This window comes from Bos javanicus, chromosome 10 (genome assembly GCF_032452875.1).
Source record: "Bos javanicus breed banteng chromosome 10, ARS-OSU_banteng_1.0, whole genome shotgun sequence".
Classification (NCBI taxonomy): domain Eukaryota; kingdom Metazoa; phylum Chordata; class Mammalia; order Artiodactyla; family Bovidae; genus Bos; species Bos javanicus.
This window is the reverse complement of record NC_083877.1, coordinates 71,275,079-71,301,290: the sequence shown is the minus strand read 5'-3', so window position 1 is coordinate 71,301,290 and position 26,212 is coordinate 71,275,079. Positions and strand designations below refer to the sequence as shown.

At 39.0% G+C, this 26,212-nt stretch overlaps 2 protein-coding genes across 7 annotated transcripts in view; one reads left to right on the top strand and one right to left on the bottom strand.

The window, feature by feature from the left end:
* CCDC175 (coiled-coil domain containing 175) overlaps window positions 1-26,212 on the top strand; it is a 236,972-nt gene that overhangs the window by 70,455 nt on the left and 140,305 nt on the right. For 3 of the 5 annotated variants that reach the window (XR_009738761.1, XR_009738760.1, XR_009738762.1), the window contains 2 exons: window positions 3,125-3,264; window positions 4,039-4,143. The exons of 1 other annotated variant lie outside the window; for it this stretch is intronic. Coding sequence is in view for 1 of the 4 variants with exons in the window: in XM_061429035.1 (XP_061285019.1) it covers window positions 3,125-3,210 (86 nt within the window). In the remaining 3 variants the exon portion in view is untranslated. Of the gene's footprint in view, window positions 1-3,124; window positions 3,265-4,038; window positions 4,144-26,212 lie in introns of those variants that run through there. One more of the 5 variants, XM_061429035.1, reaches the window with a different exon arrangement.
* On the bottom strand, window positions 3,884-26,174 carry JKAMP (JNK1/MAPK8 associated membrane protein). 2 transcript variants are annotated; one of them, XM_061429038.1, is made up of 7 exons: window positions 26,047-26,174; window positions 23,566-23,657; window positions 22,869-23,023; window positions 12,980-13,186; window positions 10,637-10,818; window positions 5,844-5,920; window positions 3,884-4,890 (listed from the first exon to the last, which is right to left on the bottom strand). In XM_061429038.1, exons 1-7 carry the CDS (start codon window positions 26,048-26,050, stop codon window positions 4,672-4,674), a joined length of 936 nt encoding a protein of 311 aa, XP_061285022.1. In that variant the 5' UTR covers window positions 26,051-26,174; the 3' UTR covers window positions 3,884-4,671. The 2 variants fall into 2 exon arrangements, with proteins under 2 accessions (XP_061285022.1, XP_061285023.1); XM_061429039.1 differs by having other exon boundaries at window positions 23,566-23,639; window positions 26,047-26,151.

The window sequence follows — 26,212 nt, the reverse complement described above, 5'->3', positions numbered from 1 at the left end:
TTCCTCCTGTTTTTAGGGTTGCATCCACATTTCACTATTAACTCTAAACTGAATTCCAGAAGTTTACTTTTTTTTTTTTTTACTGAAGCCTATTTTGTGCCAAGTACCATGTTAGGCTCTAGGGTTATAGTGGTCAATGAAAACAGATATAATCCCCACCAAATAGAACTCATAATCTAGCACAAAAGTCTGCAAATATTAAAGGGCCATAGTATTTTTTTAGCTTTGTCACGCATGAGGTCTCTGTAGCATCTACTCAGGTCTGCCATCATTAGCAGAATTGTGCCTGCAGTTTGCCAACTCCTGACACAGTGGGAGAACCAAGAATGTATTAAGCAAATGTGTGTAAAGTCTCATGTCATATGGATTTTACAGGTGGGGCATGAGAACCATGAGAGAACCTGAGAGGGAGAGAGACTTGACCTGGTTAAGGAAGTGGGAGAGAGGTCTCTAGAGAACTGGAAATGGCGATGAGCTGTAAAGGAGGATCTCTGGATTCTCCATCTCCACTTGTTTCTGCTCCTGGAGGACTGGTACCACGTGGGCTTTAGAGGAAGGTGGACCTGGGATCAAATTTCAACTCTGCTTCTTAACACATTATTTAACCTCCATTCTTTAGCTGCTCCAAGTAGCTCAGTGGTAAAAAGAATCCGCCTGCAATGCAGGAGACACAGGTTTAATCCCTAGGTAAGGAAGATCTGGAGAAGGAAATGGCAAGCCACTTCAGTATTCTTGCCTGGGAAATCCCATGCACAGAGGAGCCTGGCAGGCTACAGTCCATGGGGTCTGAAAGAGTTGGACACAGCTTAGTGACTAAACAATGCAACAGGAGTAGTAATAAATGATGCCTCAGACACAAATTAGGCACTAATATTTCTGAAGTCTTCTTACCTCCTGAGGAGATAATAGGCCCCTTGAATTACTCTGAGCTACTGGCTCTTGGATATTTCGTATCGAATGGCTTCTGTCACGGGTGGACTTCTAGAGAAGCCCTTGATCTCTTCCAGCTTAACAGCCCTCTCCTGCACCCTCTTCTGGACACAGTGTATCACTGCAGCCCTGCCGGGTCTGGTGTGCTCCTACAGTCACAGCACTAGCTGTATTAGCATACTGAATATCTTTGAGCCCGGCACTAGACCATGCCTGTGAGCTTAGTCATTCAGTTATGTCCCACTCTTTGAGACCCTATGGACTCCTCTGTCCATGGGATTCTCCAGGCAAGAATACTGGAGTGGGTTGCCATGCCCTCCTCCAGAAGATCTTCCCAACCCAGGGATGGAACCTGTCTCCTGCGTTGGCAGGCAGATTCTTTTACCACTGAGCCACCTGGGAAACCCACTAGAGCATGTGGCTAGTTACTAAATTGAACACGACTCGGTCCCTGACCTCAAAGCATATACATTGTGAGAAACAGACAAGTGAAGAGATGATTAGACTACAGTGGATTCTCCCAAGTCAGTAGCAATGGAGGGTAAAGAGACACCTCTGTTCTTTGGGGTGTTGAGAGTACATGGGATGTCTTCCTGAAGGAGCAGTAGATGTAGACTGGCCAGGGAACAGTAATGATGTGGCCGAGTGGAGATCTGCGGGAGGTCCTGGTTGGCAAGCATGAGGGATAGGCTTGGCAGAATGTGAAATGCCAGACTTCATCCTGAAAATTAAAATCATTACTTTTTGCTTTAATAGTCTTTCTTATAAATTAATTTTTGGTGTTTAGCCAACCTAATTAACCTGCAAAGATTACTTTTAAAGAAGTATTAAAAATAATTTTGTTTTAAAATTCAAAAAAATCCCTGAGTATTATACCATACAGTATAATTTAGATAACAGATAAACAATCTGTGTACTAATCAACTTGATATGTGCTCTACAGAAGACTTTTTTAGGCCAAGAGATATTTTTAGATAAAAAATTTTATGCTTTCTGTTATCTTTTTGTGATTGTGATCAAAAGGACTTGATATAATTATCTATGTTTCGATCTCTTAGTTCTGGAAACAAACCTGGTTATTGAAGCAGAATCAAATTTTCAGTAAGAAATACTTAAAAATGTAATTCACTCAGAAATTTTCTAAAGCTCTCTTGGAAAAATTAAGATCTGAGCTAAGAAGAGTTCAGATCTTAGTTTTCAAACAGTAGTGTCACCTAGGGGAAGTTTTGGAGAAGGCAATGGCACCCCACTCCAGTACTCTTGCCTGGAAAATCCCGTGGACGGAGGAGCCTGGTAGGCTGCAGTCCATGGGGTCGAGAAGAGTCGGACGTGACTACACGACTTCACTTTCACTTTTCCCTTTCATGCATTGGAGAAGGAAATGGCAACCCACTCCAGTGTTCTTGCCCGGAGAATCCCAGGGACAGGGGAGCCTGGTGGGCTGCCGTCTATGGGGTCGCACAGTCGGACACGACTGAAGCGACTTAGCAGCAGCAGCAGCAGGGGAAGTTTAAAATTTCCTCTGCTCAGCCAGACCAATTCACCACAAGTCTGGGGGGTGAGACCCACGAGTAATTTTAGAATTCTCTCTAGCTGGCTCCACTGTGTAGCCAAGTATGGAAAACCATCGGTTTTAGACAAATATATTAACAGTGTAATTGTTAAATTTATCAACTGACCTAAATTAAGAAAATTTTAGCTTTTAAATTACCTGTCCGGTGATGAGCAAAGTAACTACCATACACTGCAGCAGCGAGATCTAAGACAAAACTGTGTATTTTCAATGACTTATAACAAATTAACCTGAGCAACCATAGCTACTATAAATTATCCCATCTTGTTCATAAGGAAGCAAATTAAAAATGCAAGTATGTATTAAGTATTTCTGAAATCCTTTGCATTTGAGGACTTGTATTACTTGCATGATTTCTCCTTTTGCATGCACATTTTTCTGCTAGAAGAGGACATTGGAGGGGAAGATAATTATTTAAATGACTCCAAATGTAGTGAGACAAAAAGATAGCCCTGGTAATCAGTTGCATGATCCCCCAGCAGCATGCCCACCCCTCCACACCCCACTCTCTGCTCATTATACAATTGTCCAATTGAGGATTCTTGGGGCAATTTAAAGTTGTAACTACCTAAACTTATGTAAGATACACATAGAATTTTAACATTTGATTTATTCCTATAGAAAAGAAGAAAGAGAGTCCTGTTAAAGTAATCCGCTTCCCAGCAGTAAAATGTACTATGAAAAAAACATCAACGAAGAAAAGCTAACAAAATACTGGATACAACTGCCGTGAATTCAAAAGGTACAAAACTACAGAAAAAGTGAGTGCACGTTCTTTCATATTTTACAACTGTCAATGGGAGTCTTAAAAGTTTGAGATTTAACAACTCTCACCAAGGAGGAGAATCAGGAAATAATCTTCTAAATAATATAAACGGATAAACTAGGTCAGATTATTAAGTGCAAAAATCTTATTTTGCTTCCATGGTTGCAACCATGAGTCTCCTGAAGGCTTTAGAGCATAAAAATCACAGCACACATTACCAACCACAGGAAAACCACTGGCTTCCTAGGTGGCGCTAGTGGTAAAGAACCTGCCTGCCAGTGCAGTAGACTGAGACATGGATTCCATCCTTGGGTTGGGAAGATCCCCTGGAGAAGGAAATGAAGCTCACTCCAGTATTCTTGCCTGGAGAATCCCATGGACAGAGGAGCCTGGGGGGTGTAGTCCATAGGGTTACACCAAGGGGGACACGACTGAAGCGACTTAGCGCAGGAAAACTACGTACTGTATACACTCCTCTGGATTTTGTTAAACCTAAGAAGCCATCAATTGAGACGTCATAATGTGACAAAAATTATGTCTTGAGATTTATAAAATACGGTATGTGTTTATCCTTCAAAAATGAGAGAAATGAGGTATACTCTTCAAAAATGAGCAAGTATGTAAATATTCATGTTTATTCATTTAGGAAAGAGACACTAATTACTTAACATTTTGAATTATTTCCACAACTAGTGTGGCAACAAAATTAAATGCCAGACATTTGAGATTTTTTTGTAATTAAGCTTTTTATTATTGTTTTTCTTTATAGGAATAGGAATAACCTGAGGATATTTTCAAGCAAATTACCTAAAAACAAAAGACCTGTTATATAAATTATGCTCTATTTTTGTAATAGATCAAAATACTGTATTGGTGAAAATAAATAGATAGCAAACATAGAAATAAAGTATGTTGTTTTTGTTATCCGACCCCACAAATACGCTTGACTTTATAATTCAGTATATTTGAAAAACAAAGTGAAACATAATAGGCATGCACAATTATGCCGATGTTAAGGACTTCAGATTATACTTAATAGATTTTCTTAATAAAAATAGGAACATCACACATTGCTAGGTACACAGAAACATGATTTTGCTCTAAAGAACAGCTAAATTGTTCAAGAGGTAAGTGCTTCCTAATAGGCCTCCAGTGGAATATAACGGAGTGCTGTAAGTGTGCAGTGTGTTATATACATAATGGAGAATCATGGTGTTTTGCATTTTCCTTGAAACCATAAATTCTGTTGAACTGAAAAAAGAAAACAAACAACAAACTCCCCAAAACATCAGATGTACTGACAATCATATTCCCTTGTATGACAGAAGAGTACTAATACATTTTTTATTTTACTTTTTTTTAAAATTAAGAACACTTCTTAGGTTTTTTTGGCATTTTACATTCAGTGTCCATTGGCTCCTTCAGAGAGTATCCGTGAAGGCTCGGTAAATTTTGCAGTGAACAAGTAAAAAAGGGCTGGTGTGGGTACCAATGCCAAAAGCGGTAAATCTTGCTCGAGTTTATCCACTCTGGAAATGGAGATGATCCCATAGGCATGGAGTAGCCAGTGGCTGAAGAGAACAATAAGTCTTTTCTTTCTGACCAGAAGATCATAGCAGTTCTATAAAATTTTGTAAAAGAAAGGAGATAGATACAGATTATTGGGCTGAATCAACTAGATAATTTATTAGTTTTAATTTGAAACATATTATTTTCACATACAATCATAACCCCAGAATCATAGGGACACAGGAAATCACCCAGTCTTGCTACTATAGTTTACAGATGAGGAAACTCAGGCCTCCTATGTTCAGCACGCCAGTGGCCACGACGAGACAGGAGCCCACATTACTAGGTTCTGGTCTACACCCCCATTCGACCCTGGAAACACTACGGCTGCTTCTGAAAAGTCTGAACTGGAAGGGAACTCCAAATTTCGTGCCTTCTTCCTGCCCTGATCCACAGCATCTGAGTCTACAGATGGGAAGCAGGCGGTATATACACCCAATTTCCAGCATTCCTAGAGTCAGCTGCCTGGATACTTAGAAGGGAGCAGAAATGACAGGTGACTACTCTGATTTCCCTTTAACCTTTAATATCACTCTATAATATACAGAAATTGGAAGGACCAAATTAAAAGTAATATCTAAATGTGCTAATAAACACACTAAAATACAATTTGCAACTTGCTAGTTAACTTTCTCTCATTAAATGGCTCATCAGCTTGGTTCTATGTAAAATAAAGAATTTATGTTTCCCTTAAAATACTGTTAATAAGGTTCAACATTTCAATAATCAAATATTTTCTATGTGGATAAATGATGTGAAATGATTTTTTTCTCTAACATGGTGGAAAGTTAAGCCTGATTAATTTCCCAAGCAAATACAGTCTAGGATACAACTTTTTACAAACTGATGAGCCAAAAGCTACTGAGTGACCCTGTTTAGCCAAGGATTACTAAAGCAATCAGCTGTAACATATTGTATCATATATGCTACTGTCTATTCAATAGTCAAATCTATTTAAAAAAAAAAAACAAAAAACTCTTTAACAAAAGAAAAAAGACATCCTACCTCTATTTCAGAAGCCGACATGTACACAGCCAGAGTAACCAAAGATAATACTAATATAATGTATGGGAAGGCATAGTCTGAAAGACAAACATTGGTATTATGCTGAAAATTAAAATTTCTGAATAAACCATCAAAAAATTCAAACAGTATAATTCTTTTCCTAGACAAAAACCTTCTCAACCAATCCTATGAGATGGAAGCCCTAATGCTCTAAGACAGGGGTCCACAAGCTTCTGTAAAGGGCCAGGTAGTGGCTTTGTGGGTCATCCAGTCTCTGTGTCAGTCACCTAACTCCACAGTGGGAAAGCAGCCAGGTCATACGTAATGAATACATGTGTCTGTGTTCAGTACAATTAACTTTATAAGTTTCTAAGTTATGACATATAACTTATTCAGACAATAAAATTCAAATTTTATCTAATTGTCACATGTCAAGAAATACTACTACTCTTTTGATCTTTCCCCCCCAACACTTAAAAGATGTAAAACTATCCTTGGCCTACCTTTGAAGACTCCTGCCTTAAGGCTTCCACTGATGTAAAAAATTAACCTCTCTCCTATGCATACTGGCTATGTATCAAACTTGGGAGAATTGTGAAACTAATCACTCAATTTTTGATGTTTTGTGGTCCAGACTGGGGAACTTTAGTTGAGACAGGCTATTATATAAGGGTAATTCCACTTTAATTAAAAGGTGATATGTCAATAAGCCTCAAAGACTAAATGGATCATTCAGTGCTCTTAATGACAAACTTCTAGACATTTCTACTTCAAATATAGTACAGTAAAATAATACTTTAAATAAATTTTTTACTTTAAAATGCCACTTTTAAAATGTTTTAAACATATACAGCTCACTAAAACAAATAGACAAATTGAAAAAAATCTTGAATTATTTTTATGCAATTATTTTAAAACAATTAACTTCAGTTAGTTAGGTTGGTGCAAAATAATTGCAGTTTTGCATTGTTGAACTTTGCTGTTTGATATTAGAATACCTTCTTAAATAAATGTAGTTCTGTTATACATCATTTAATGTGCATTTCTCACTTTTTCTTGCTAATGACTTATTACTTGCTGTGTATTTTGTATTTATTTTAGTTTATGGAAATGATGTCAGACAAAAAGCAAATTCAAGCGATTTTCTTATTTGAGTTCAAAATGGGTCATAAAGCAGCGGAGACAACTCGCAACATCAACAATGCATCTGGCCCAGGAACTGCTAACAAATGTGCAGTGCAGTGGTCAGTTCAAGGTTTGCAAAGGAGACGAGAGTCTTGAGGAGGAAGAGCATAGTGGCCAGCCATCGGAAGGTGACAACAATTGAGAGCCATCATCAAAGCTGATCCTCTTACAACTACATGAGAAGTTGCCTAAGAGCTCAGTGTCAACCATTCTATGGTTGTTTCACATTTGAAACAAACTGGAAAGGTGAAAAAGCTTGATAAGTGGGTGCCTCTTGGGCTGACTGCAAATCAAAAAAATCATTTTGAAGTGTTGTCTTCTCTTATTCTACCCAACAACAAACAATTTCTCAATCAGACTGTGACATGCAATGAAAAGTGGATTTTATACAACAACCTGCGACAATCAGCTCAGTGGCTGGACCGAGAAGCAGCTCCAAAGCACGTCCCAAAGCCAAACTTGCACCAAAAAAAGGTCATGGTCACTGTTTGGTGGTCTGCTGCCCATCTGATTCATTACAGCTTTCTGAATCCTGGTGAAACCATTCCATCTGAGAAGCATGCTCAGCAAATCGATGAGATGCACCAAAAACTGCAAGCCTGCAGCCAGCATTGGTCAATATAAAGGGCCCCGTTCTTCGTGCCAATGCCTGACCACAGGTCTGACAAACAGTGCTTCAGAAGTTTAATGAATTGGGCTACAAAAGTTTTGCCTCATCCAGCATATTCACCTGACCTCTCACCAACCACCTACCACTTCAAGCATCTCGAGAACTTTTTGCAGAGAAAATGCTTACACAACCAGGAGGCAGAAAATGCTTTCCAAGAGTTCCTTGAGTCTTGGAGCATGGATTTTTATGCTACAGAAATAAACAAACCTATTTCTTCTTGGAAAAAATATGTTGAATGTAATAGTTCCTATTTTGATTAATAAAGATGTACCTGAGCCTAGTTATAATGATTTAAAATTCATGGTCCAAAACTGCAGTTACTTTTGTACCAAACTAATAAAACTACTCATTTCTCTGTAATGCAGTAGAACCCATTTGGAACACTGTCAGAAACTGAAATATCTATACAAGCCTGATTCCAACTTACTAAATAAATGAATGACTTGTTTGACATTTAGAACCTTTTACTGCCTGAACAGGTTAGGTCCTAACCAACCATTCAAAAAAAACCCAATTAACTTATAAATAGCTAAACAATGTTACTAATGATACAAATTTAAGACTGAGTAGTAAAAAGGATAAAGAGGGAATTTCCAGCATGGCCCAAACTTTGGGGAGCAGAGGGAGGTTCTGGGCTCAAAGTAGGATTTAGAATTGTTCTTATTCTAGGGTCAAAGACAATATAAGATTTTAAGCAACTAGGTCTGAGGATAGTGCCTAAAAATCTGCATTTTAGTTCTGCAGGTGGTTCAGAGGCAGATCACACTTCAAAATGGGCTTCAATAATACTTCCAAACAAGTAAGTTTGTCACTGACATCTTCCTAATTACTCCCAGTGTCTCTTTCCCTGGACCCTGGTATCCTGAGCTACCAGAAGCCTCTTGCTGCTCTACTTTGCTCAAGCTTGCTATATTCTCTTGTCATGGACTAAATGTCTGTGTCCCCCAAATTCTTATGTTGAAATCCTAACCCTCAATGTGATGGTGTAAGTAGGTAGAGGGCCTTTGGGATGATTGGGTCATGTGGGTGAAGCTCTCAAGAATGGGATCAGTGCTCTTATAAAAAAGACCTCAGCGAACTCTCCCCTTTTCTGCCATGTGAGGACTCTGAGAGAAGACAGCCACTGATGAACCAAGAGACAAGTCCTCATTAGACTCCAAATCTGCTGGTGCCTTGCTCTTGGACCTCAGTCTCCAGAACTGCAAGAAGTCAGTCACTGTTGTTTGTAAGCCACCCAGTCTATGGTGTTCTTTTATAGCAGCTGGAACCAGGACACCCCTACAAACCAAAAATTATCTCTCTTTCAACATCATGAAACTGAGTTGTTATGATACCCTCTAGGAATGATCTCAGCAGACTGCATAAGTTTATAGTTAGTACACATAAACAATAACTCCTTGACCCTCCCTTGATGAATGTGCTCTGAGTGGAGGCTTGTTAACAAAATTATCTAAAGACATTCAGTGTGGGCAAAGGCATTTTTCAATATAGGCAGCTACAACATAGGAAGCAATGCTATCTGGCAGTCTCCTTAGGTTAACTTCCCAACCTGTCCCTGCTTTCCACGACTTTCCTCTCTCCCCCATTTCACAACCAAGAAGTTCTCTACAGTAGAAGCAGCTGCTGTCCAGGACACAGGGATCTGAGGGCTGACAATTCTTACATCTTTACAGCTGGTCAGCTCTCCCAGGTTTGTCCAGTATAAATAACTACCTGTGCTCTTTTGGATATTCCATGAATACCAACCTATTTGCTTCTTCTAACATTCATGATTCATGCAATCACTAGTTACTAAGTTAGATATTTCCTTTATTGTATTCTCCTCCCAATCCCTCAACCGCTGTATTAGTTTCCCAGCTTAGTTAACTCTGTCTTTGAAATTGTTCTTCACTCCTGGTGTTTCTCTGCTAGGTCACACAGTCAGGCTCGGTTTCTGGCAGTGATCTCTTAACTGATGCCCCAGGGTCTCTTCCCAGCCAATCCACCTTCCACACTGCTACCAAGTTATCTTTCTTCAATGCAAATCTAGTCATGTCACTCTTTCTCCGAAATCCTTTTAAGAGCAGGTCCCAAGAATACCAACTTCAAATGCTTACACAGGTCAGTTAGGAGAATAAAATTATAGGTTTTCAAACACCATGCAGGCCAAAGGAAACAATATATCTGTCAAATCAGAATATGAGGGTTAAAGACCCCTAACTAGCCTCCAGTTTCCTCTCCCCTTGGCCTTCCTCTCAGCTCCACCCTCACTTTGAACCAAATGCACTACTAAGCTACAGTACTTGCACAGTGATGTCATCTTGCCCAGTTCCTTCAGGTCAGAAGCTTGTCCTCTGCACCCTGGCAAGCTCCATACACAGATGGTATCCAACCTCCTTGCAATGTTTAATGTCACACGTTCAAAAAGCACCACTCTATGTTCTCAGCTACTTAGTATAGATTTCCTAGTAGCGCGTGAGCTCTTTAACACCAACTTTCATTCTTCTTTTGAGTCACAGATCAGTCTAAATGGTTGCTGAATACATGAATGAATGGATGCATCAAAATAAAAAAATATAGTGATGATTTTTTTACTGTTTCTAAAAGTTTTTTGATAAAAAAAACATAGAAAACTAAGACCTAACTTGATGGTAAACATCATATGATATCAAGAGTTATTTCCATCTGTAATATGTAAAAACCAGTTTTTGTGTCATTTACACTCAGATTTTAAAAAACCTTCCTATGCGGCTGTGAGCATCAAATACAAAGTATCTTCTAAACAAGTTAGTTTTGATGAAGAATGATGATGTGTTTTAGCAAAAACATATAGTATGGCTTATTTTCAAGGATGAAAACAAAACTACTTTAAAGAACAAGGTCCAATATTATACTCAGAGAAAATATTGTTTATCACATATAATAAATATATTTCATTGATGTTACCCATCAAACTTACATAAAAGGCCTCCACCAACTGCTTGAAGCACGGTTAAAATTGGGAAGAAGTAAAGTGCAGCATAAATACTTTTAAATCGATCCGACTTCCCTAACCCACAGGCAATCTTTTTTACCAGAAGAGGTCGGAGCAGCATCATTAATACCAAGCAGAATGCATAATAGATAAATACAATGGTGTATCTGGGAAATAAAATAGAAAATTGTTACATCACAAATATGTTTTAAAATGTCCTTTAATCACTGATCATTTTAAAATCAAAGATCCTGAAAAAGGTTTCAAAAGTCTACCGGTCAAATATTCAGATTGGTAAAGGGTTGGCCAGAAAGACTCTCATATATTGCTGTAAAGAGCATGCTGGTTCCCTTCTGGTAGGCAGTTTGGAAATGTGTATCAAAAATCGTAAAATGTTTATATCTTTAATCCAGAAAGTTTACTTGTAGAAATTAATCAAAGGGAAACAATCAGATATACACAAAAACCCAATGAACAAGCATTTTTACTGAATCACATGATAAAGAAAACCCAGGAAGAATATATTCAACAATAGGAAAGTGGTTAAATTTTATAATATATTTATGCTGGACTACTATGCAGACATTAAAAATCCAATTATGAAAGAAACGTTAACAACAAAACTGTGCCTCATACATTAAATGACAACAGATTATAAATGGCATGTGAATAATATAACTTTAACACTCTTAAAAAAATACATACATACACACAGAAATGCAACTGGTCAGTTGCATTTTTAGCAGTGATCATCTTAAGAAATGGAAGAAGACATTTTTAGCAGTGATCATCTTAAGAAATGGAAGAAGACATTTTTAGCAGTGATCATCTTAAGAAATGGAAGAAGACATTTTTAGCAGTGATCATCTTAAGGAAATGGAATTATAGTTTTTTTATCTGGGCTATGCTTTTTCTGTTTTCCAAATGTCCTATAATGTAATTTTTAAAAATCACAAAAAAAGTTGTAAAAAGATACTCTATTAGCAGATTATAGTTTCTAGCTCTTTATGTTGAATAATGGAATTTCTGTACATATATTTCTAACTTTCTTTTCATGAGGATTTAAAATTATTTTTACTAACTTACACTCAAACCCTCTCCTGTGCAGAGGAAAGTTGAGGGAAGCACAAGAGTTGTCCCAAATTACTGACCCCATGCCTGTTCACACAGCTCAGTGACCGAGGACCCCTGCGCTCTCATGACGCTTTCAGGCCCAGCCCTGTACCGTACTGCATTATTTCAAGCCTGACCTCTTGGAGGATGAGTTTTTTTCTCTTGTTAGGCCTCCTCCTATCAACATCAAAACAAAGTAAAATCTGTCTATTCCTTAAGAGCTCCAAAAAGTCTATTATTTTAATCAGTTTATATGTATAAATTATATATCTGACTGTCTCTATATATAATTTTATATATATAAGGAATAAATAATTTACAGGACTTAAAAGGTAGGCAGGCAGTTAGAAAAGGTTCTCATATCTCTATATCTGGATCTTATTTTTAGATCTCATTTTTTGAAAATTATCTTTTTACATACGTGCATTTTTTTGGACACTTAGTACTACTAAGATTTGCACAAAAAGGTCTGCTTTGTTCAGCATATTACATAATGGTAAATTTCTATAATTATAAGAATATAAATACCAGACTCTTCTATTGTACCTTTACTGAGAAAAACACATCAAAATGAACACCAACAATTCACAGAAATTCTAAAAATGTAGTCTGAGATAGTATTATACAAAATCTGATTAATTTGATATTAAAAAAAAAACATTCTGGTGAAAGTTACATGTATTTGGGGGGGTGGGGAGAAAGAACATTAACCCAAGTACTCTAATAATAATGCCAGCTACTTGGAAGTGCTTCCTATAGGTAAGGCACACTTATTTAATCCTCATGGTCACCTTACAGGCCATTGTTCTTCCCATTTTTACCAATGGGAAGGTCGAGGTTACAAGAGGTTCTTAACATGTTCAAATTAACAGCTAACAGGCTTGGGATTCAAATTCCACAGCCCATATTATTTCCTATAAGTCAGATATTGCTTCTCTGTTCTATATCAAAAAGGTTTTCCTTATAACCCTTTTTAAGAAACATATAGTTTATTTTAGAAGTGCTTAGATACTTCAACATCAACACTAAAATACTTTCACTTCTATTATACTAAGATGTACTTCTATTTCCTCTTATCAGACTATCACTTTAGAAAAGAAAATAATTTATGTTTATCTTCCCTAGTGCCTAGGAGCCATTTCACAAGGCTCAATCTGCTGAAATGAATGAAATCTACAATCACGATTTAAAAAAATGATCTTAATGAATACTTACAATGGGTAGACAGCTTCATGAGTGCAGTGCACTGTGGTCACGTAGTCTGGACTTGGGTTGTAAAGCATGGTGTACCAATCAGAAAGCATCAGTACTCGACAGGAACGGATATGAAGCACACCAACTGGCTCGCTCACAAGTAAGGTGACGAGAGCTGCCACAGTGCATTCGAACAACGCAGTAATGTGCTGGAAAAGGGCACTGGAACTGAGAAAACAAAGGAAGGACGATCACCAAAGAATTCTCAGCGTGTAACTGGCTTTTAATAAAACCTCTTTAGGCTTCAAAATACGGATTCTAAAAAGAAGTTGTAACTGATCAATCCTGAAACAAAAAAATCTTCTACAAGGTAAGAAAAGCAAAGAACATACAAAAACTACATGGGAAGAATTTAACCTTGTTTACTAAAAAGGGATAAATACTTATCCCAGATAACAATGTGCCTATATTGTCTAAATGTGTAGAAGAGCAGAAATTGGATCTACTTTTATATTCAATATCTCTCCAAACTATTAAAAATGTCTTAAGTTATCTATGCATCATTTTAAATTATTTTAAACATTAAAAGTACATAAAAGATTATATGTAATATACATTAATTAAAAATATAATAAACATTGTAAGCTCATCACCTAACCCAATAACTAGAACATTAACTTATATCTACCTGTTCCTCCCCATTCCATATTCCTGTCTCTCCCCTAGAAATAACCATTATACTAAATTGCCTTAATCAGTTTTGCTGAAGAGTTTTTATTCCATCTGTATTTATACTTCAAAATCACTATTTAGTTTTGCTTATTTTTCAACACGATAAAGAGATATAACCTTTCTCAGATTTTTTTTTCCACTCAGACAGAATTACATTTCTAAGATTCATTTATAGCCCTGCTTATAGCTGAAGTTCAGTCATGTTCACTGCTTTATAATATTCTACTTGTGATCTTTCTATTATTTGTCTATCCTGCTTTGTTAGTTAAGTGTGTTACAAATGTCTTCCTATCAGTTTATGGGTTGAATTGTCATTTTTCTTTGTGATGTCTTTTTATGAACAAATGTTCTGAATTTTAATATAGTTGGCTTTATCAAATTTTAAATTTCTGGTTAACAGATTCTCACTCTAAGAAAAATATTATCTTGTATTTTCTTCTAAAAGTTTTAAGGTTTTGCTTTTCATGTTTCGATCTTTCATACATTTAGAAGAGATTTCTGTGTATAAGTTAATATTTTAACTTATAAGAGATTTCTGTGTTTAAGTTAGAACGTAACTTTAGCTTTTCCCATTTGAATATCCAACTGTCCAGGAGCAGCATTTTATTGAAGACTTAACTCTTTTCCCCTCATTAAGCTGCCATGCCACCCCCGCCATAAGAAGTGCCCTATATAACCAGTCTGCTTTTAGGTTCTCCGTTTCATTCCTGGGTTTCACTTATCTATCCCTGAGACAACAGAATGATAGTAATTTCCTGATATTACATATATTCTTCTACTTTTTCAGTGGTTTTGGTGGTTTTGGGCCTTTGAACTTCGATATAAATTATAGAACTAGCTTGTCAAGTTCTACTATATAAATCCAATGTAGCTTAGCTACCTTGGTCTTGGCTACCTCACAGAACTGTGATTCTATAAATGAAATATAAGGAAGGAACTGATTTTGTATACTTATAGCCAGCCTCTTAAACTCTCATCATTTATAATATCTAGTCTATAGATGCTTTTGAGTTTTCTCCTTGAACAATGTTTCAGTTATCTACCACTGCATAGCAAACTACCCTAAAACTTAATGGCTTAAATTGAAGAAAGTAGGGAAAACCACTAGATCATTCAGGTATGACCTAAATCAAATCCCTTATGATTACACAGTGGAAGTGAGAAACAGATTTAAGGGCCTATATCTGATAGAGTGCCTGATGAACTACGGAATGAGGTTCATGACGTTGTACAGGAGGCAGGGATCAAGAACATCCTCATGGAAAAGAAATGCAAAGAAGCAAAATAGCTGTCTGGGGAGGCCTTACAAATAGCTATGAAAAGAAGAGAAGCAAAAAGCAAAGGAGAAAAGGAAAGATATAAGCATCTGAATGCAGAGTTCAAAAGAATAGCAAGAAGAGATAAGAAAGCCTTCCTCAGGGATCAATGCAAAGAAATAGAGGAAAACAGCAGAATGGGAAAGACTAGAGATCTCTTCAAGAAAATTAGAGATACCAAGGGTACATTTCATGCAAAGATGGGCTCGATAAAGGACAGAAATGGTTTGGACCTAACAGAAGCAGAAGATATTAAGAAGAGGTGGAAAGAATACACAGAAGAACTGTACAAAAAAGATCTTCATGACCCAGATAATCACGATGGTGTGATCACTCACCTACAGCCAGACATCCTGGAATGTGAAAACAAGTGGGCCTTAGAAAGCATCACTACGAACAAAGCTAGTGGAGGTGATGGAATTCCCGTTGAGCTACTTCAAATCCTCAAAGATGATGCTGTGAAAGTGCTGCACTCAATATGCCAACAAATTTGGAAAACAGCAGTGGCCACAGGACTGGAATAGGTCAGTTTTCATTCCAATCCCAAAGAAAGGCAATGCCAAAGAATGCTCAAACTACTGCACAACTGCACTCATCTCACATGCTAGTAAATAATGCTCAAGATTCTCCAAGCCAGGCTTCAGCAATATGTGAACCATGAACTTCCTGATGTTCAAGCTGGTTTTAGAAAAGGCAGAGGAACCAGAGATCAAATTGCCAACATCCGCTGGATCATGGAAAAAGCAAGAGAGTTCCAGAAAAACATCTACTTCTGCTTTATTGACTATGCCAAAGCCTTTGGCTGTGTGGATCACAATGAACTGTGAGAAATTCTGAAAGAGATGGGAATACCAGAACACCTGATCTGCCTCTTGAGAAATCTGTATGCAGGTCAGGAAGCAACAGTTAGAACTGGACATGGAACAGACTGGTTTCAAATTGGAAAAGGGGTACGTCAAGGCTCTATATTGTCTCCCTGCTTATTCAACTTATATGCAGAGTACATCATGAGAAACGCTGGACTGGAAGAAACACAAGCTGGAATCAAGATTGCTGGGAGAAATATCAATAGCCTCAGATATGCAGATGACACCACCCTTATGGCAGAAAGTGAAGAGGAACTCAAAAGCCTCTTGATGAAAGTGAAAGTGGAGAGTGAAAAAGTTGGCTTAAAGCTCAACATTCAGAAAACGAAGATCTGGTCCCATCACTTCATGGGAAATAGATGGGGAAACAGTGGAAACAGTGTCAGACTTTATTTTTTGGGGCTCCAAAATCACTGCAGATGGTGACTGCAGCCATGAAATTAAAAGACACTCCTTGAAAGGAAAGTTATGACCAACCTAGATAGCATATTCAAAAGCAGAGACATTACTTTGCCAACAAAGGTCCGTCTAATCAAGGCTATGGTTTTTCCTGTGGTCATGTATGGATGTGAGAGTTGGACTGTGAAGAAGGCTGAGTGCCGAAGAATTGATGCTTTTGAACTGTGGTGTTGGAGAAGACTCCTGAGAGTCCCTTGGACTGTAAGGAGATCCAACCAGTCCATTCTGAAGATCAGTCCTGGGATTTCTTTGGAAGGAATGATGCTAAAGCTGAAACTCCAGTACTTTGGCCACCTCATGGGAAGAGTTGACTCATTGGAAAAGACTCTGATGCTGGGAGGGATTGGGGGCAGGAGAAGGGGATGACAGAGGATGAGATGGCTGGATGGCATCACTGACTCGATGGACGTGAGTCTGAGTGAACTCCGGGAGTTGGTGATGGACAGGGAGGCCTGGTGTGCTGCAATTCATGGGGTCGCAAAGAGTTGGACACGACTGAGCGACTGAACTGAACTGAACTGATTCTGTGGTTTGACTGGGCTCAACTGAAATAATGAAAAGCAAGTTCACAGAATTTTTCCTAGGAATCAAAACACATTCCAAGCAGAATAAATAAAAAGAAATTCACACCAATACACATAATACTTAAGCTTCAGAACACCAAAGATAAAAGAGCTGCTGGTGAGCAGCGCCCATGTGCTGACAGCTGACAGCCAGCACCTATTCTACCAGGAGTTACTCACTTTGCACACCACAGCCGAGTCCAGCCTCGAGATGAGTGCATCCCAACTCAACATCATGTGGAACAGAAAGAAAGGACTACCCAGCTAGTGTTGGCAATTAGCCTTAGGCAACCCAACCCTACTGCGTGCTGTGGCTCCAGCTCAGGGTGGGTTTGCTTATTTTCTGAAAGAGAAGAGTTCTCAAAGATCCACCCCACCCCACCCCACTCCTGTGAGACCAGCAGTGTCTTCCATAGCATGTCTCTTCCAGACTTTAGGTATTCCACGCAGGAAGATCACCGAAGCTCCTAATGAGCCCAAGGTGTTGGAAGCAGAACTCCTAAGCCGTTTTACACAGATGAAGACCGAGTACGTAAATAAATGTGTACACTTTCATATTATAGAACCCAATCTTTTGCTTCTTTATAGAATTCATATTTTTGGAGGCAAAATCCGAACCTTATTAATTCTTGACATGACTTTAGTAACGTTCTTACTGGCTTTCTACTCATCATCAGATCAGATCAGATCAGTCGCTCAGTCATGTCCGACTCTTTGCGACCCCATGAATCGCAGCACACCAGGCCTCCCTGTCCATCACCAACTCCTGGAGTTCACTGAGACTCACATCCATCGAATCAGTGATCATCCAGCCATCTCATCCTCTGTTGTCCCCTTCTCCTCTTGCCCCCAATCCCTCCCAGCATCAGAGTCTTTTTCAATGAGTCAACTCTTCGCATGAGGTGGCCAAAGTACTGGAGTTTCAGCTTTAGCATCATTCCTCCCAAAGAAATCCCAGGGCTGATCTCCTTCAGAATGGACTGGTTGGATCTCTTTGCAGTCCAAGGGACTCTCAAGAGTCTTCTCCAACATCAGTTCAAAAGCATCAATTCTTTGGCACTCAGCCTTCTTCACAGTCCGACTCTCACATCCATACATGACCACAGGAAAAACCATAGCCTTGACTAGATGAACCTTTGTTGGCAAAGTAATGTCTCTGCTTTTGAATATGCTATCTAGGTTGGTCATAACTTTGCTTCCAAGGAGTAAGCGTCTTGTAATTTCATGGCTGCAGTCACCATCTGCAGTGATTTTGGAGCCCAGAAAAATAAAGTCTGACACTGTTTCCACTGTTTACCCATCTATTTCCCATGAAGTGATGGGACCGGATGCCATGATCTTCGTTTTCTGAATGTTGAGCTTTAAGCCAACTTTTTCACTCTCCTCTTTCACTTTCATCAAGAGGCTTTTGAGTTCCTCTTCACTTTCTGCCACAAGGGTGGTGTCATCTGCATTTCTGAGGTTATTGATATTTCTCCCAGCAATCTTGATTCCAGCTTGTGCTTCTTCCAGTCCAGCGTTTCTCATGATGTACTCTGCATATAAGTTAAATAAACAGGGTGACAATATACAGCCTTGACGAACTCCTTTTCCTATTTGGAACCAGTCTGTTGTTCCATGTCCAGTTCTAACTGTTGCTTCCTGACTTGCATACAGATTTCTCAAGAGGCAGATCAGGTGGTCTGGTATTCCCATCTCTTGAAGAATTTTCCACAGTTTATTGTGAACCACACAGTCAAAGGCGTTGGCATAGTCAACAAAGCAGAAATAGATGTTTTTCTGGAACTCTCTTGCTTTTTCCATGATCCAGCAGATGTTGGCAATTTGATCTCTGGTTCCTCTGCCTTTTCGAAAACCAGCTTGAACATCAGGAAGTTCATGGTTCACATATTGCTGAAGCCTGGCTTGGAGAATCTTGAGCATTATTTACTAGCATGTGAGATGAGTGCAGTTGTGCAGTAGTTTGAGCATTCTTTGGCATTGCCTTTCTTTGGGATTGGAATGAAAACTGACCTATTCCAGTCCTGTGGCCACTGCTGAGTTTTCCAAATTTGTTGGCATATTGAGTGCAGCACTTTCACAGCATCATCTTTCAGGATTTGAAGTAGCTCAACGGGAATTCCATCACCTCCACTAGCTTTGTTCGTAGTGATGCTTTCTAAGGCCCACTTGTTTTCACATTCCAGGATGTCTGGCTCTAGGTCAGTGATCACACCATCGTGATTATCTGGGTTGTGAAGATCTTTTTGTACAGTTCTTCTGTGTATTCTTGCCATCTCTTCTTAATATCTTCTACTCATCATACTCTCTTTCAATCCATCTTCAGTCAACTATGTAATCTTTTACAAAATGGAATCTGCTTCTAAAACTCCCCTTATTAATCTTCTTCGGTAAGTCCCATCTGCCTTTCAGGAAAAATACTTCCTGCCAGCCTTATCTCCCATACTACCTGGCCTTACAAAGCTGCTTGTTTCCTCACTGCTTCACTCATAGGCATGCACCATGCTCCACCTCAAAACACATGTCACCCACCTGGCAAATGGTGTATCCTTTAAGATCAGATCTGGGGTTATCCCAGGTCCTAGGAATATTTCCTAAGACTCTCCCAGCCCCAGATCTCTTTATATCTTGGTCTTATTCAGTCCCTATTTCTCAAAGCACCCTCAGCTCTCATTTCTTGGTTATACTGTGCTCTCTCTTGGCTCTAGATTTTTGCACGTTTTTCCTGCTGATAAACTCTCCCTTCAACTTCTCTCAAAAACGACTCATTTTTCAAAGTTCAGTTTAAAATCAGTTTTTTCTCCTGTGACATCACCCTATTCCCTCTCTAAGATAGCCTTAAAACTATGCACATGCCTCTACCCGAGACCCTCACAAACTCTGTGACGGTTTGCTTACCTCATCCACTGGGCTGTGAGCATCCACACTAGTCAGTTCTGAATCCCACAGCCTAGTACAGCGCCTGGCACACTGCAAACATCCCTAAAGACTGTTGCATGGATACATTTGGAAAACAAATTACAAAAGAAGCACAACTTCTGGCTTCATTACAAAAAAATATGCATTTTCTGCCTATCTCTGCCCTGGCCTTAAAGAAAAACAAATTTAACACTAAACTCTGGGAAAAGCAAACAGGCCAGAAAGGGAAGTTTTGATTAGTGTCTAGCCTATGTTTTTGAACTGTGGTGCTGGAAAAGACTCTTCAGAGTTCCTTGGACAGCAAGGAGATCAAACCAGTCAATCCTAAAGGAAATCAGTCCTGAATATTCATTGGAAGGACTGATGCTGAAGCTGAGCTCCAATACTTTGGCCACCTGATGCAAAGAATGGACTCACTGGAAAAGACCCTGATGCTGGGAAAGACTGAAGGCAGAAGAAGTGGATGACAGATGATGAGATGGTTGGATGGTATCACCAACTCAAATGGACATGAGTTTGAGCAAGCTGCGGGAGTTGGTGATGGACAGGGAAGCCTGGCGTGCTGCAATCCATGGGGTCGCAAAAGAATCAGACACAACTGAGCGACTGAACTGAACTATGCATCTCAGTGGGCACTAGGACTCCCAAGGAGATAAGAATTGACCCTTGAGTATAAAATAATATTATACTTTTGATATATAAAACACATATATACATACACTATATAAATCAATAAACAGTATATCTGTGATACTAAAATTTCATGGGGTAGTTGCCTCATTGGAAAAGACCCTGATGCTGGGAGAGATTGGGGGCAGGAGGAGAAGGGAACAACAGAGGATGAGATGCCTGGATGGCATCACCAACTCGATGCACGTGAGTTTGGGTGAACTCTGAGAGTTGGTGATGGACAGGGAGGCCTGGTGTGCTGTGATTCATGGGGTTCCAAAGAGCCGGACACGACTGAGTGACTGAACTGAACTGAGGTGAAATTAGGGGGAAAAAGTATCTTAAAAAGCTCTTTACGGAGGAAAGAATGAAAAAATTTGAGAAACATGAGTCTATCCTAAGACAGGTAGGCCCCTGCTTCCTTGATTCTAAGTACAATGTCTCAGGAAAACATAAGAGATGGCCCTTGTATTTCTTGCTACCAACTTCTTAGGTAAAACATAGATATGCAAACTCCTTTTTAAGCCCACCTCCTTTCCTGTCTAAGCACTGATCATATCTCGGCTTTATCCCCAAGCCAAAGTTCTACCTTCTGCTCTAACATTCTCTCAAACCATATCTGATGTTTTAGTTCAAATGTATTTGGTGAGGTACATTCATTAACCCCACCTCTTCTCCATTCCAAGCTATAAAGTTCCAAATGAGCAATTATTTAACTTGAGCTCTGTTAATCACATTTCTTTTCTCACCCTCATCTCTCATCATTCTACAACAGAAACTAAAAGTAGGATGAGAGCTGCTTTTAAAAAAATTTAATGGCTTCTTTTCTGAAAAATAATGAATGCTTTTCCAATGTAAATAATCAATGTGGACTTATCTGGTAGGTCCAGAAAAGTACTGATTCTACTTCCATCTGACCATCCTCTCTGCTTCCATTCCTATCACTGGAGTCTAGCCATCACTACTTTTTGGACAACAGCTTTCTAGTATGTCTCACCTCTAATCTGCCCTCCACAGAAGTTGTCTTCTTAAAACATATACCCAAGATACTCTTTTTCCAAACAAAAACCTTCAGCAATAAATCATTCATCGGCAAGTACCTAGTATCTATCATGTGCCAGCAACTATGCTGGTCTCTGGAGAGTCCATAGATAACAATGGCGACGACCACTGCTCTCATGGAGCCTATAATCAGGGGTGGGAGAGAACATGAAATGAGGAGGCAAACATAACTGCAAATTGTGTTGAGTGCTAAACACAAAGCAACAACAACAAAATAACAGTGCTTTTAAAAAAGAAAAATAATGAGGCCAGGCCTACTTTAGATTGGGCCAGTGAAGGCTTCTCTAAGGAGGCGTGATTTAAACTGAGATTGCAAGGGGGAAAAGCTGCTAGGTCAAAAGGTGCAGGGAGAAGAGAGTATGTCAGGCAGAGAAGAGTTTGGGGAAAGGGACAGGACCTAAAGCAGGAAAGATGCTGAGATGTTAAGAGGAACCAACAGTCAGGATGGCTGAAATGTACTATGGTAGAGTTCGGTTCCTCACTCCCAGTGCAGTAAGGTTCACATCATTACCAAGGACTTTCACGTTCTGGCCTCGGCCCCGTTCTCACCCTCCTTTTTTATTACCTTTCTCTCATGTGCTATCCACACTTTGAACACCCAACTACTCCCATTCCCACCCATAAGAGATCACATGTTTCATACTTCTATGCCAGTGTTCACACTGTTGCCTCTGCCTGAAATGTTCCTTTTTTGATGTGTTTCAGGTGACACCAGGCACGATTTCATCTCTTCCATTCTCTGTGACTCCAGACCATTTAGTTTATAAAGCTTTTATACACTTTTGATTCTATACTTTCAAGACTGGTATGTATTATAAGGAGTTGTGTATGTATTTGTCTTCTCTATAAGACTAGGGCTATCAACCACATCAATTATTTTTGTATCTCTTCTTCTGATCTTCTAAACATCAAACACAATGCTCAGTAAGTTTTTGTGGATTTTACTATAAGTTTTCATAATTAGGTTGCAGCCATAACACTTAAACTACAGTATTAAACTGCAAAGATTTTTGTTTTAGAACAATAAACAGTTTGTAATCACAGCCAATTCTTTGCAAAAAACCAATAAAGATAATTAAGAAATAAAAATTAAATAAAATATTCCTCCAGCTTCACTCAGAGTAAAACAAAGGACATTTCCCTTAATATTTACTGAGGCATGCTCTAGCAGTTTGCTGGCCACAGTCAAAAGTAATCAGAAGATAAAAGAAAAACAAGCCTGCCACTTGTAAAATAACAGAGGTATAATTACTTGATAAGGTCTTCTAAATGACAACTATTCCAACATCAGTGCATTCAGATACATTTAGAGAACAGTGCTAACCTCTTTTTCCCTGAGTACCATTCAATGAAGAACCAATGTAAAACAAGAGGAAGCATAGCCATAAAGCCAAGATAGAGCCAATCATAAAGTTCTGGAGACTCTGTGCAAGGCTGACAGTATTTCTGTGCATTTGTTCTCTGCCCTCTTGGACACACCTACAATATATAAGAACAGTATTTTATGTACAGATATTATTTTAGAACATTAACACCCTCCCAAAATTGTTCACTAAGATGTCACATTTCAGTGTAAACATCTGTTTACCTGTGCGTCTTTTAAAGATAAAAGAGAAAACATAAATAAAATTTTAAAAGTTTAAATTGTATTTGTTATACCTGCATAATAGTTACTAAAAATAGTTGACTAAGTTACATGAAAATCTAGTCATTAACACCATATAAAAACTGCAGAGTAATGCTCTGGAGTTGTAATGTTAAATTTTTGTCCAAGTCACTTTTCTATATTAATAAAAAGTAATTAGAAATTATTAAATTATCCATTAAAAAATACTTAGTAACTGTGACTGTCACAAAGATGTATTATAGACAATATGACAACACAAATGAGAATTTTATCAATGCCTCCATATTCTTTTTTAGGTTGAAATACACTGAAGAAAAAAGTTATTCTACATGTCCCAATATTTCAGAAGCAAACAGATTTTACAAATGAAATAACATACAAAGTTAAGACTTACCCCACATTCTCCATATATTTCAGTTGAGCCATTTTTAAATAACAGGGTCTTCCCACAATAAAGTCCAAGGCATGCTGGTTGAATATCGACAGCTTTTTAAAAACAAATGCCAGTATAGTAACATCTTTTGTGATTATAAAAAATTAGGTAATAACAGCTGAAACAGTTGGCAGAAATGATCTCAACACAGTTTCAAGGAAAAAAATATGTATTAGACAGAAGTCTTGATGCCTGTATTTAGTTCTCCTTTTACACTGTGACACTACTGAAGGTTACATGGAACCTTGTTGCTAATGCTGTTCCTTAAAATCAAGGTCTACAGCCAGGCAGACTCTGCCCAGGACTCAAAGCCCAGCCTGGAATGTCTCCAATGGCTCCAGCCAGTCACTCACCCTGACTGGATGGTCTAGACTTTTGAATTTCCCCTTTTTTTTTTTTTGAAACTAGAGGATTAATAGAGGATTTTTGCCCCGAAAGAACATTAAGTCATGCCTTAAAACACATGAAAATTATCATCACCTCCCTTCATGAAAGAACACATTTTAATGCCAGAAAAGCAGAAAGGACACAATTTCAGAATAAAAGGACTTTAAGGTAAATAAATTCACTTTATAAGAAGCCTCGTAAGTTATCCTAACTTTGGTCATTTTTGTAGAGGACAGGTGAAAATTTCATCAAGGCTCTCAATGGGCTTCTGACCAGTACTTAGGAAGCACTGCCTTAGAATCAACCCTCTGATCTCAAGCCTTAGACAACATACAAAGCAGCTCTTTTTAACCAAAAACTCAGGGCTGATTGCCTTTGACCTCACCTACAGGGAAAAGTTATCATCAAAGGAATTTTTTTCATCAGTGACATCTGATTCCCTTCAATCACTGATATGTTCACTCAGTAAACATGCATTAAGTGTGATTCCACTGGTGAGAGACCCGGATGGATCCACAGGGGAACACGACAGAGGCCATACCCTCAAAGAATACACACCCTACTGTGGAATAAGTCCTGGTCAAAAGTGAATTTGGGAAATTAAGCTTTTCCTGAAAAATCATTTCCCAAATTCTTCATGAATTCACAATCTAGAGACTGCCTGATCCACAATACTTTCTTCTTTCAAATTGGAGTAGACTCTCTTCTTTCTCCTTGTGCTGTTGAGAAAAATAGAAATAGCACAGACTAAAATGCCTCAAGTTTAATATGTTCACCTTTGTCAAATTTCTGACTTAAAAAAAAAAACAAAACCCATGGCTTCTTTACTTTGGCATTAAAAATTTTTTTCACTATCGCAGTCACTTCTTTTCATTTATTATTTATGTATTTATATTTATTTATTATTTTTGGCTGCCCTGGGTCTTCGCTGCTGCTCTCTGGCTTGCCGCCAGCTTCTTCCTCGTTGCCGCCTCTCCTTGCCAAGCACTGGGCTCTAGAGCCCTGGCTCAGTAGTTGCGGTGCAGGGGCTTAGTTGCTCTGGGGCATGTAGGATATTCTCAGACCAGGGACTGAACCCCTGTGCCCTGAATTGGCTGGCACTTAACCACTTAACCACTGGACCACTAGGAAAGCTCAGCACTTATTTTTAAATCAACTGTAATCACAAACTAATAGACGAAAATTAATAGACCAAAGCGAGTTGTTTCAGATTTTTTGAGAACGCAGAAGTTAAAAAATTGGAAACTTCTATACCAATTTTGCATCTAACAGCTGCTTAATAAATACATCTGACTGTAAATAATCCACAACTTCAGAAAACCAAAGACCTGAAAATCAGCAATGATAAATTGAAAACAAAAGCTTATTGTTTAGTCGCTCAGTCGTTTCCGACTGTTTTGCGACCCCAAAGACTGTAACCTGCCAGGATCCTCTGTCCATGGGATTGCCCAGACAAGAATACTGGGGTGGGTTGCCATTTCCTTCTCCAATAAGCAAAAGCTTACTGTCCACTAAGGAAAAAACAAACAAACAACCCTAGCTCCCACTGTCCGCTCACTTTCCCCTTTTATTTCCTATAGTAAAGGAGATCTGAATTTTTAACTGTTTTGCAACCGTCATGGTCCTTTGGGAACGGCCCCCAAAACTTACGTTTGATGCTGAAGCAAGACACAACAGTAAAGCAGCATTAATTTCTGCTTTCTTTACTGTTTTCCTGCACTTAACGCCTGCCCTTTAAATTGTCAAGTTAACCCTCAGGAATATTAAACAAAGGGACTGAAAAAAGGAATTGAGGTGACATTTTGAATAAACAAAGGCCTGGCCTTTCCCGCGTACGCAGCCGGCCTTCTCTTTGCAGTCGGTTCCCCAGTTCGGTTTGCCTGGGGCAGAGACTATCCCCATCCCACCTCGGTCCGGCCAAAAACGCGTGGGAACAAAGGACAAGGACTCGCCGCTATCCGGAGGCCACCCGCTGGAGCCAAGCGCAGAGCTGGCAGCGTAGGGTAGAAGCAGGGACTAAGATAAACGCTTCCCAGGACCTTGGCGACCACTCACCCATCAGCAGCTTGTAGGTTTCCTTGGAGAGACTCGCAGATTAGCAGACCAAGCCACGGCGCCCGGACATCCGGGCCAAAGCGCCCTCGACGGCTCCGCCTCCTGGTAACCCGGGCGACCGCTCCGAAGCCCCGCCCTTCCTCGCGCTTCCGGGTCTCGGTTCCGA

Coding starts and splice junctions, on each gene's coding strand:
- JKAMP (XM_061429038.1), bottom strand. Junction 13,187..22,868: donor TGGTACTCAGGGAAAAAGAG/GTTAGCACTGTT, acceptor TTGTTTTCTCAG/TTCCAGTGCCCTTTTCCAGC. Junction 5,921..10,636: donor AGTTGGTGGAGGCCTTTTAT/GTAAGTTTGATG, acceptor TTTGTCTTTCAG/ACTATGCCTTCCCATACATT.